Source organism: Antechinus flavipes, chromosome 1, assembly GCF_016432865.1.
Source record: "Antechinus flavipes isolate AdamAnt ecotype Samford, QLD, Australia chromosome 1, AdamAnt_v2, whole genome shotgun sequence".
NCBI lineage: Eukaryota > Metazoa > Chordata > Mammalia > Dasyuromorphia > Dasyuridae > Antechinus > Antechinus flavipes.
Window position 1 is genome coordinate 534,680,636 of NC_067398.1, and position 13,208 is coordinate 534,693,843.

At 35.7% G+C, this 13,208-nt stretch overlaps 1 protein-coding gene across 3 annotated transcripts in view; it reads left to right on the top strand.

The window, feature by feature from the left end:
* Nucleotides 1-13,208, top strand: part of NFATC1 (nuclear factor of activated T cells 1) — a 201,418-nt gene that overhangs the window by 144,576 nt on the left and 43,634 nt on the right. For 2 of the 3 annotated variants that reach the window (XM_051970556.1, XM_051970557.1), the window contains exon 9: nucleotides 11,363-12,052. In XM_051970556.1, coding sequence (XP_051826516.1) covers nucleotides 11,363-12,052 — 690 coding nt within the window. The remainder of the gene's footprint in view (nucleotides 1-11,362; nucleotides 12,053-13,208) is intronic. The other variant, XM_051970558.1, reaches the window with a different exon arrangement.

The following is a 13,208-nucleotide window of genomic DNA, read 5'->3' on the forward strand; positions in this document are numbered from 1 at the left end:
GTTTACAACTCATTCATGTTGCCAGAACAGATGACACAGTGTCTCAGATTGGGAAGGTAGATTTAAAAGTACACACAGAGAGACTTGGTCTTTCCTCCCAGCAGCTTTCATGTTTAAGGTTATTGTATTTTTCTAATCTTCATTTATAAAATGAATAATAATAAATAAATTTCAATAAATGGCTTGAATAATAATTTGGAACTCAATGAATTCTAACGCTTCAAAATGGCCATTTAAATATAAAGTATAACATGAATTATTAACCTATGCTTGCATAGCAGATGCCCCTATACTATTTCCCACACACATACCTAATTTAAAGGATCTACAATGAATCCCTATCTTACTTTCACTTTACTACATTGAACAGTCTAATAATTTTACAACAATTGAAAGGAAAGCATCCAGTAACTGAATTACTTAGAAATCACTCTTCATTCAGATAATGGTATTGTTTCAGATTATAGGCAAGATATACACTCGTATACACTTCTGTATATTCAGATACTAAGCCTATATACATGCATCAAGACTCATAGAGAATACAGATATGAAGGAGGGAAAGACAATGAATTATCCATTTCCTGTGTATGATTAGTAGAGGAGAAAAACTAGCTTGTCTATTGCAAAAAGAAACTTTCTTTCTTTCCTTGGCCAGATAAAAGATCATGTAAATTCAATACACAGACCACTGAAGACTCAGAAATTAAGCCTTTATGAGGTCTATTTCCCTTGGATGTATTTTAACTCCAATATCTGCTTGAGGATAATTTTAAGTTTCAAGTTATAATTTGTCTCAGTAAGTTGTATGACATTGTCTTCCACTGCTCATGGAAAGTGAAACTGACCCCATTTTTTTGCGGGGGGTTGCATCGTCTAGGTCATGAGAATAAGCTTGTGGTTAAAGGATGGAGATGAGTTAGGAGTTCTGGATTTTATTTCCAGCTTCTAGTACAGGCCTCGATACTAAGTCACTGTTCAACTTTTCATTTCACCTCAGAATAATCCCTGATTTCCTCTTCTAAACATAGAAATGCTTATTTGTTTATAGAAGTTGAGATCCTAGGTTGAAAGGCAGTACATACAAGCCAACTATTCATCATTAGATTTATCTTTAATATTATGGAAGAAAAAAGAGACTAAATCTTTTCTCGACATAATTGTTCAATCAGTACATTGCAGGAAACATTATGAATACCTTCTTTAAGTTAAGAGGGAGAACCCACTGTTTTATAATTAGGGTTGCTTAATCCAAATGTCCTGTATTAACTATATGGGTTGTAATAACGTTGGCTTTCAGGGATAGTAACTACAGTAGCCACTTTCTTGTCAGTTGACAATATTAATCTGAATACCTAGCATGTGGCAGGCATTTACTCAAGTGCCTTGTTTCATTGAGTTCCCTAATCACTTGCTTTGGACAGAATAAATTTGTGTTTGTCCTTCATCAGCTCTTTCATTTTTTGTGAGACTAAAACTTGTCAGTTACTGAAAACCCAGCTCCCCTCGATCTCACTTAACAATTAGCTTTTTTTTTTTTTTTTTTTTTTTTTTTTTTAGTGTAGATACATTCACACTAGATGAGGATTCTAGAGGCATCTGACCCTGGGAAAGAAACCCCTGCTGTGACACTGAAAGAAACTCTCAGAAAGAAGTAGGCAAGTGAGCTGATGTGTACATATAGGGATGCCAAAGAAGGGAACAAGTGAAGAGAGGAAGCAGGATTTTTAATACCACAGTTTACATTAAACTGAGAGGGACTCATAAATTTAGGGCTGACCTAAAATGAAAGGTTTTCATGTATTCATTTGAATCTTTCACCTTGATTCTATGATCTATCTCTTTTTATTGGTATCTATCTATGCCCATCACTTATCTGTACTAGGCCAGATGGAGAAAAGAGTTCATGTGTTTTCTAAGGTTGATGTTACTGCCACTGCCGGACAAGAAAAACATCTTAACTCCTTCTCTCCAAGGAATGGAGATCACCTCAGCTATATGACCATCTTTCCATCTTTAGAGGCAGGAATCCTGAAATCGCTCTTCCCAGTGGGAAGGGCAATGTGAAGTGCTGTATTTTAAACATAATTTTGAACATGCGCTATATCTTATTTCATTTAACAAAAAGAAGATTGGATCTTTGTGAAAATTTTAAAAATTACTATAGATGATATCTTTTGTTGTCAAACCTGTACATTATTATTCAAATTGTTCTGTCCTTGCTAACAATGTATTTAATGTAAATGAAATCAGTTGTGATGAATATCAGTATTGCACTAACCAACAGTGCTGTCTTGTCCATGAAAAATCTGCTTTGTAAACCTAAAGGAAACTGTGACAATTAGTATTCATCTGTCGCACTTTTGCTTTTGATAATAAATGTAGATTGTGAACTCGCCACTTGGGTAATGTGGTATTTTTCTGTGTGCCATTGCCTAATATCACACCGAGTTATACTGTGTCATCTTGTGTTACTTTATTTCAAGTCATAGCCAAATATGATATACTGTAACGAGAGCATCATGCTAAGTATGAGGACTGAATTGAAAAATTCTTTCAACCTGAGGACCCAGATTCCTGTGTTGGTATCTTCCTACATTTTTGCTAGGCAATGATAGGATTAAATGCCAAAGGACCATATGAAGCAGCATCTTTCCTTCACTAATATAAAATAGGAGGCATCTTCTTATATGACTCTGGCTTATAGTTAGGATGTTAGTATACTTTGAAATCATATGAAAAGGTCAACTGGGACACATTCACAGTAGTACAGTATTGGTGCATTTAAACTTTCACAACTCTAATGAGAATAAAGGGGGAGATCTTGTCATTAAAAATATGCCTTTAATTTTTAAATGGCAGTTTTCACATTTTCCATTTTATTAGTATATGTTGATAAAACTATATATCTTAAGGGGCTGGGAATTTTCTCATCCTTGATCATTTGCTTGCAAGTAGGATGGATGGGTATTGCAAGAACTCCTACTTATATTATGGCTCATTAATTTCTTTTAATGTATGTGTTGTCCAGTCCGTGTCCTAGGAAAGTCATTTTGCCTAAGTTTAGCCCTGGTCAAAATATATCCACAGAGACATTCAAAGCTGTAGGAATTGAAAATATTTTCAGGGTTGCTCTATGGTAGTCTCAACAGATAAATATTGAAAGTCTTGTTTATAATGATCTGGGCATGTGGAGGCTCATCTGGGCTTTTTCTACATATTTTTAAGGAGGTGAGGAAGGGAAGGAACATATTTTATGTATTCAGCCATCTTGTCATTTTTCATGAAGGACAAGTTGCCACCAACTAGTTATGTAATCGTGAATGAATTATTTTGTTTCTAGACCTCAGTTTTCTCATATTTATGTAGAAATTGGGAAGTCAGGAGGGTTGACTAAAGTAATCTTTAAGAGTTCTTCCATTTCTATAATTCTGTGATTCTGAATCACTAGGTTATTCATTCATCCATCCCATTATAGCTATCTGGTATCTTTTTACCCCCGATTTGAAGGAACTAGGTACTTGTAGGCTAAATTAGAAACTCAAAAATGTGTAAGAAACTAAAATCAGGGGTTCTTAATCTAATTTTCTTGGATCCTTAAGAGGTCTATGAGCTCAGGTGAGAGAAAAATTAGATCTTTCTTTTCACTAACCTCTAAATTAACTTTATCATTTCCTTGAATTATAATTTTTAAAAAGAAATTATTCTAAGGACAAGACAAAGACATTACTGGACTGCCAAATACACACACACACACACACACACACCACACACACACACACACGTTAAAAACCCCTACTTTAAAGAATAACAGTGATAAGATCTTTTATTCCTTTGTCCAGAAAGTGAAGTCCTGGGCTGTAATTACAGTATCATTAATCCAAAGCAAAAAGAAAATATCCATTCTATGGTATCAATGTACATTCATAAAGAAGGACATGCTACTAAATTTTTTCTGTAGCTGTCAATCTTGTTTTTATTTATAAGGTCATATTAGAGTGGCCCCCAGACAGAAAGTTGTAGTCCTTTTAAATGCATTCTATTAAAGTTTGTTTAAAATTTTTGCTTTTGTTACTTTTCTTATCTCATAAACTTTTCCAATTTGGGAGTATTAAGTGACTTCATACAACTGGAGTGTATAGAACATTATGCAAATCATTCATCTTCTAAATATGTGCATTTAGTTGATTTCTTAAAAAAAAAAGAAAACTAAAATGGTTGAATAGTAGTGATTTCAAAGTTGGGGGAGGAAGGAAGAATATTGTTACAGGCTAGGTTTACATATTTGGTAAACATTGACTGAAATCATTGAGCCTGTTCAGACATCAACTGGTCTTCATATTAGAAAATGGATTTCTTGTTGTTGTTTAGTTCAGTTGAGGGTTCAGGTTTGAAATTTTGAAATAGCAAACAACTAGAATATTAAAGGATGAAAATCAGTAGGTTAACTTTTCTCAGAATTGTCCAAAATAAATGCAATAGCATCAGCTTTACGTGCTCCCCTTTCTTCTTTTTAAAGATTTCCCCATATACAGTAAAAGACATATGATTTATGACAGTCCTCTAAAGTTGGACATGTTTACTTTTTAGCATGTTAAGAAAATCCTTTCATTTTGAACTCAGACATTTCTTCGACTAAATCTTTCACCCACATTCAGGTCTACACAGAGGGCCATTGTGTAGAAGCAAAGTGAGTAGCATGACATCATTTTTGCTAAGTCTCTCCCAATAAGAATCTGAGGTAGCCCTGATTTACACAGGAGTTAATGCTGCTGCCACCACTTGGTTTTAAACAGGTCATAAACAACAGACATCCTAATGGCACACATTTTATTTTTAGCAGACTGAGATATCATCTCCATCCTCTGTTGGAAGATTTGTTCAATAAGGTCTATGATTTTGGATTCCTTAGACTTGCTGGAATCATTGCTTCTAATCCAAGCAGTATGTGCTCCTGCCACTATCCCTCTGTGGTAGATAAATTAAGTACATTGGCACTTAGTATAGGGGTATATTTTGGACTGCACCTTTAATGTCCATATGAAGTAGACGGGCACTGTTTTTTTAAAAGGTGCCCAGGGAATATTTCCTTTAAGAGTAAGGGTAGGTCCTGATGTCTGGCCAGATTTCTAGAATCTGGCTGAAAACCTGGTGCAACTGAGAGCTCTGCTTATCCCGACTGGGTATTAGTGTGTTAGCTACCCTATAAACATTTAATTTAATCTTTTAGCCATATTAAAAAAATAAAATAATGAAAGATCATGAGCTCTGAAAGTTACTAAACTCATTTAGGACTTAACTTTGCCATATGGGACACTAGAGTGTTTTAATTCTTAAATTGGAAAGTCTACAGCACAAACTAAGGTCACTATTAGACATGTCTATGGCCATTATTTCATTACTATTCTCTCTCTATGAGGACTTCCGCCATTGTTAACAGTAACAAGCTCCACTGAGCAAACCCTGCCTGCCTCTCAGGTGTGAGGCTGAACTTGATTTTCTGGCCTAATTCCAGAGCCTGCCATTTCTTGGATTTATAATATGCTTGAAGCAGGTTAACTTGAGTCTAGTTAGAGGAGGCAGTTCATAAAACGGTATCTTCTCAGCAGAACCATTTTAGATGAGGCTGCTTACTTGAGTTTGACACTCCTTCTTGGGATAAAAAATAGTCCAATGCTTGCTGAAAGTGCAAGTGAAGTCCAAGCAGCTGGAGAGCTTCATGTTGTTAATCATAGCAGACCAGGTTATGGCTAGAAGCTGTCTCTTTCAGCTGGCAGCCCCTTAAAAAAGGTGTTTGAGCCGACAGCTGACTTCAAATATTTGACTTTTTAATATAAAATAAGTTGGATTACAATACTGGTTTCTATTAAATGTGAGGACATTAATCTCATTCTTGGCATCCCATACCCTGCAGTCCTTTCTGCATATATCCATTGGTTCTCTGGGTCAGGCACATAAGGCAGACAGTCCAACCGATCTTTATATAGGAAACATATGGGCCTGTGAAGAGAGTGACAGGGAAAATTGATCTATTGAAGGAAGGGCTGTGTTAGCAGCATGTCAGACTATGTTGCCAGAGATGTAGATTTGGAAGCCAAGAACTTTTATCAATGCTTGGGGCTTCCAAAGTTTAGAAGTACCTCTTTCATGAGAGTGTGTCATCACTGACAGGTAAAAGGTGTTAGAGGCCAGTAGGACTGCCCTCCTGCTGACTTATTTCTAGTTGAAGTATTTTCAGACACAGTTACTGGCTTAATCCTTGGACCAGATGGCAAGATGCTATTGACTCATTTATACATCAGATAGTTAGGTGAAAGCTAACAGGGAAAAGGAAAAAGAGGGAGGGCATGGAGGTTTGTGGCCCTTATGGACTCCAGAACCTTAGCAAATGCCACCTTTTAGAGTACAACTGACCCAGGTCACCAGGCTTACCAAGGTCATGATATTGAACCATCCAAGTGATATGAATTCTATATCCAAATCTGTGTGGTTTTTACTAAAGGAATCTAAAAATCAAATTTCTTTCCAAAATCTGTAAGCAGCTTACTAGCTGTCTAATATTTCAAGCTTCTCTATTTCCCTCCCCACCCCCACCCCCGCCAATATTCATATATAGTCATGATGAAAGGCAGTCTGGAGAGCACATCACAGACAAGGAATAGAAAATGTTCAGATATAACCAGTAGTCTATGTCACACCGTTGTTTTTTTGTTTTTGTTTTTTGTTTTTTTGTTTTGTTTTTGTTTTGTTTTGTTTTTAAACCAGTTGAATAAGAGCTGCTCTGTAAAAATACACAGAACAAGGATAATATTCTCTTTTATATTTTTTCTAGTTTTCCCTCATGGAATTTTTATAACATTCTTAAATAATAATTTTTTTTTTTTTAAGGATTGTGTTCCTTAGCAAATAAAACACTAATGTATGGGGCAGGGGAGGGGCAGAGGTGAAGAAGGCTTAGTAGACAGGAACAGACAAGATGGAGACAAAAATAAGATAGAATTGTGTTCTACCTGAACAGCTTAGTTTTGACAACTTAGTATTATACTAAGTATAAGGTATATAAGTATATATAAGGTATATAAATGCTAGGTGATTGTCTCACTTGTATTTCCATTTAGCAGCTACATACATGACCAACTATATGTCAGCAAACATTATTAGAGAGACAGACAGACAGAGAGAAAGATAAAATTAAGGCTAAACCAAAGTTCAGCATAGGAAGAAATTTTAGTTGTTAGTCTCAAAGGATGAAAATCCACAAGGTTAACTTTGCAGGAGTCTATCCTCTCTAATAGAAGACCATTGATAGATAATCCTGTCAAAGGAAAAAAGTCTTAGTGCTGTTTAAATCCAGGTGTTTTGGCATTGAGATGCGTCAGAAAAAGTCATTGATCAAGGATGCTTGTTTACATCTGGTTAGCAATTTTGTGATAGTGTACTGGGCTATAATATGAAACATATGAGAATATGATCTCAAGAGTTCTTTGTTAAAGCAATTTATTAACACATTTGTACCTTATTTTCTTATCTAGGAATATAATTTTTGTTTTGCTTACTACCTCTGTGTGTATATGTTCCTATGTATTGTGCCTATGATTGCACACAAAGGCATCTTAGTATATAATTAAAAGAGAATATAAAAATAGGTTCATAAATCTATTCTTGAACTGGAATCTCCTTTATTGTAGCTGAGGGAGGTTGCAAAACTTCACCAAAGTACAGCATGTGAGCAAGTGAAAATATAATCAAAAGGAATTTGATGACAATTCATTATACATGATCTGTTCATCTCCAAACTGCACTTTATCATCTGTTATAAATGTAAGTTTGTGTGACTATGTATGTATGCATATGTGTGTGTTTCAACTAGAAGTTTGAGGAAACCTGTACCCAGTTCTAGTGAAAACTACATAAAATTTGGCAGGAGGTGAGAGGTAGGGATGTGTGTGGAATGAACAAGGAAATAAACAAAAGAATCAGAATTTTAGAATCTGTGTTGGAAAAGCCATATAGTCCAACCTGCAACTAAGTATCCTTTCTACAACTTAACTGGTGTCACTCTAGACTTTACATGAAACCCTGTTTGCCTCTTTGCAACTCTCCCTTATTGCTTCTAGTTTAACCCTATTTAGACTAAGCAATTTGGCTTTATTCCCTCTTTCCACAGATTAACATGTTCAAATGTTTGAAGGCAGGTATTTTGTTTTCCTCCTTAGTCTTTTCTTTTTACCTGAAAATTCTCAGCTCTTTCAACTGATGCTCATTTGGGATATATTGAGTGTTATTATTATCTTGGTTGTCCTCTTTTAGATATTCTATAGTTTCTCATTATCTTTCCCAAAATATAGCACTCAGAATTGAACACTGTATCCCAGGCATGATCTGAAAAGGGCAAAATACATTAGGACTATTAAGTTCTCTAATCTTGAACAATATGTATCTTTAATCTTGGAATGTCCAAGATTCCTTTGTTTTTTTGTTTTGTTTTGGCTGCCACATCATATTGTTGACTCATATTGTACTTCTGGGATATTAAAACTCCTTGATCTTTTTAAGACAAACTTCTGCATTTATGCCTTCCCTGTTTTCTATTCCTGAAGTTATCTTTTTGAACTAAAGTGTAACATTTTAAATTAATCCCTATTAGAATTCGTCTTCTGATTCAATCCAATATTCTAACTTGATGATGTTTTTCTGGATTCTGATTATGTTATAAATGTTAGCTATCTTGCCTCATTTTATATTATCTGCAGTCTTTATAAGCATACTATCTATGCTTTTGGCTAAGTTGCCAATAAAAATTTTAAACAGTATAAAATCAAGCTCAGATTCCAGGAGGAATTTCATCAGAGATGTCCTTACAAGCTGTCATTGAATCATAAATGTATCTCTCAACCAAACTTCATCTCTAAATCTTAGTCACAAGAATAGCTAGCTTCAGACTTCATCAAATGCTTTGCTGTAATTTAATTAAATTATAACTGAAATATTGTGATCTATAAATCGAGCAATCTTTCAAAAATTAAAATGAGGTTAGTCTGTTATTACCTCTCCTTCATGAACTCACACTAAATCTTTATAGGAACGGACTACTTCCTTTTCTAGATGCTTGCATGCTATCTCTTTATTAATATTTAATATAATTTCCCCAAGAACCAAGTCAAATTCACTGGTTTATAGTTTGTAGATTCTATTCTTTGCCTTTAAAAAATGAGGCAAACATTCATTTTCCCTCAGTTATAGTATCCTCTCTTTGTTTCCATAGTCTTCCAGAAATTTTTTATCAGTGAATCAATAATTACATTCATCTAAATTCAAAAAGCATTTGGTAATGACTATTATACACAAAGTTTTATCCTAGGCACTGGAAATACAAAGTTAAAACTAAAATGTCTACCAGTCTTTTCATTACTCTTGAATCATTTATGAAACTGATGACCTGAATTTATCGAGAGAAAGAAGGAAAGAAGTAAGATGTGGGTGGAAGTAAGGAAGGAAAGGAGGAAAAGAAAACAAGTATTTGTTAAGCGTCTGCTGTGTGCCAGACACCATGCTAAGCTCTTTAAAATATTTACTTTCTTAATGTCTCCCTGTTTACTTGGTTTTTCAAGTCTATATTTGCCAATTTTATTCCATTTTTTTTCTGATCCAAAGTTATCTCCTTGGCAGAAAGAAGAACCACAAAAGCCAAACTATGAGTTGAAAAGCTCTGTCTTCTCCATCATCATTGGATCATACACACAGAATACCATTCTTATTTTTTCTTCAATAATCCACTTGCCCCGATATAGCCTTAAGATCCCCCTTGTACTGTTCTTTGTTTACCATGCCAACCCTAACTCATTCTGATGTTAGCATACTTGATTCTGTTCTTATAGGATCATGCTACACACTTTTGTATTCATCCTTCATTATTTTTCCTTTCTTCTCTCTTCTGTATGTATGAGTTTGTTTGTTTGTTTGTTTGTTTTAAATTCTAACTAGGAAAACAAAAGTTGAGAAGTATACTTTGTAAAAGGGAGATGGTATTCATACAAATTTTAAGTTCTTCTAAGGGTTAACTGACTAGCTCAGGATCACAGAGCCAATATATGTCAAGTGTCTGAGGCTACATCTGAATTCAGGTCCTCCTGACCCCAGGGTCAGTGCCACTTAACTGCCCCATAAGTGCTTCTTGAGAAAGCAAAGTCTTTAAAACTCAGAAATGTATACAACTAGGTTCCACTTTCCTACTCTTAGGTACTTTTCCCCTATTTCTACTTCAAAATACTTAAGGCCAAAGAGGTTATATTACCCATAGGTATCTTATACATAAATACTTCTTGTTACCTGGGAGTTCAAATTTGACACAGAATTCCAATGTGATAATGATTTAGCAATTAAATATATGGTTAAATAATATGAGTATTAGTTGCATATTGTCTTACAGTGTGGCCATTATACACTAGACTCTCAAATATATCCCTACACCATTGATATGGGCTTCAGAAATTATGTCTCTTCTAATACAGTGCTTTATATCAGTGGTCTTGGTCAGGAAAATGGGCAAGTGGAGAAATCCAAGGTGAACTATCCTTATCACTAATACACTTAGCCACCTGATAGTACAAATCCTGTTTGTTGCAATGGAATACACCTTTGGAAAACTACTTAGAAGATAAAAAGGTGAGGAGGAGGAGAGGAGAGAGATTTTTTAACATGCTCTAAAATTTTCATTTCTTTCTTTGAAAAATTCATATCAATTAAGTGCTTTTACATAGCTGGTTATAATAACAAATATCTACAATTGTATTTTTTTCTGACCTCTAAAAGCCATCTTATTATGCTCAAGTTTACCAAATGTGCAGACATTTATCAAATGGACCATCAGTAGCCGGAGAAATGCAGTAGTACATCCAAGTTAAAATTTTTGCTTTGATTACTACAAATCCATAGAGCCCTTGGGTCCAGAGCTTCTACTGCAGTGTAGCTATTTGCAAATAGATTTTTATAGCACATTAGTGCTGGAGGAGATTCCAAAGAAAATAGTCCTTTTCAATATTAGAACCAGCTGTGACTTTCTTGAGTTGATGACTCATTCTCTCTCTCTCTCTCTCTCTCTCTCTCTCTCTCTCTCTCTCTCTCTCTCTCTCTCTCTCTCTCTCTCTCTCTCTCTCTCTTCCTCCCTCCCCTTTTCCTTTTTCCCTTTCCCTCTCCCTCTCTCCCCCTCTTTTTTTTTTTATTGACTGGGAAAATGAGGCAAAAGACACACAGAGACTTATTCAAACCGTTGTTTGTTTTGCAAAGGGTATCCTAGTCACAGGCCAACTTGGTTGTACCAATATGCAACTCATGTTTATATAACTTTTTTCTCTTTTAACAGTTCCAATTATAAAAACAGAACCCACTGATGACTATGAGCCTGCTCAAACCTGTGGACCAATGAACCAAGGATTAAACCCTCTCTCTAAGCCATACTACAGCCAACAGATCATGATGCCTCCTGATCCTGGTTCTTGCCTTGTGGCTGGCTTCACTTCCTGTCAGCAGAGAAACACTGTGATGTCATCCTCTCCCAACTCAAGCCCCAAGCTTCATGACCTGTCCTCTTCTGCTTACAACAAGTGCATCACGAATCCAGGCCACAGCCACCTAGGACTTCAACAGCCCGCTGGAGGTGTCCCTACCATCCAGGAAGTGCCAAGGTCTATAGTTGTACACCCAAGCTCTCCTGATCAATCATCTCACATCATGCTGCAGCCGCAGGTGAGTCAACATCTGAGCAGTAGCTGTTCCCTTGGTTACCAACAAACACTCTATCCCAACAGTCCCTCTTCTCCAGTTCCATCTGTTACCCAAGAGTCAACCTATTTGCAGTCCTGCAGTCCAACTCACTCATCCATAATGGGTCAACAGCAGCACCAACTGCCGAAAGTTCAAAGAAATGAATCTCCAACCAATCAGCCACTGTCATTGCCAGAGTTGCATGAGGACAGTAATCATAATTTGGCCCCTATTCCCGTAACGATCAAGCGAGAACCTGAGGAATTGGACCAGTTGTACCTGGATGATGGTAAGTCCTCCACAGCTGTAGAGGCTTGCATTCCACCATCTTGTGGTATCAGTGAGGTTTTTTTTTTTTGTTTGTTTGTTTGTTTGTTTGTTTATTTTTTTAACCATACCAGAATTTTGGAAGGAGGAGTGTGTCCATTAACTGAGTTGTGGAACTATGCACCAAGTTGCTCTGATAGTCTCCGTATGAAAACTAGTTATTTTAGTTTCGTTTGCAGTAACAAAAATATATTCTTTGCTGTGAATCACCACAGAGCTAGCTGCATGACCAACAATTACATTGCAGTGAGCTTAACCACTTAGTCTTGGCTTATGCCTTTGCCAGTGACCTGCACACCTGTCTAACTGCTGGATGATCATCCCAGTGGTAACACATTAAAATTTAAAATGGCCAAATCTGCTGTCTGAAACAAAATATTAACTGCTGAACTTTAGCTAGAAAAGTTCCAATTAGAACTGAGACCTATCCATAAGCATGGCTTTTGGCCCAGCTCTTTAGCCCCTTGGCATTTAAAAAACTACATTTCATTTAGTGACTCTTTCTTCCAGCTATATAAAACAGAACCAAAACAAAACAAAACAAAACAAAACCAAAAATTCCACAACATTAAAATGCTGTGGTGAACTTGTCAGGACTTGGCTACCAAAGATTTATTATGTGAATGGAATGAAGACATAATAAGAAATATGATTACACATTCTTTCTGAACTATGATTTAGTACTCACCGCTGAGTATCCCCATAGTATTCTTAACCATCCCCTCAACTCAACATGTAAGATTCTTCAGAATAGAAATGTAATTGAATATCACATATTAAAGGTTATTTTAAAAGAGAGAAATTTTCTAATTGTGGACAAACTAATTGGTGCCCAAGAACATCTGAATTTAATTGTCTTTCAGGGAAAAGTTACATCAGGCAACTAATTCATTGTACCTCATTTTATTTTATTCTTTTTTGAAAGACTTCTTTTTCTATTTGAAACAATGTGACGCTGAAGCATTATTGACTTGCAATAATAGCATTCTCCTATTTGGTTCTGGGAAAACTCTAATTGAGGTACTAATCAGTCACATGACCAAAAAGCCTGAGGTGTTTTGCTCATTAAGAGTCCAATTCATTAATGCTTTTATGCGACTTGCACAACTCTGTTGCCA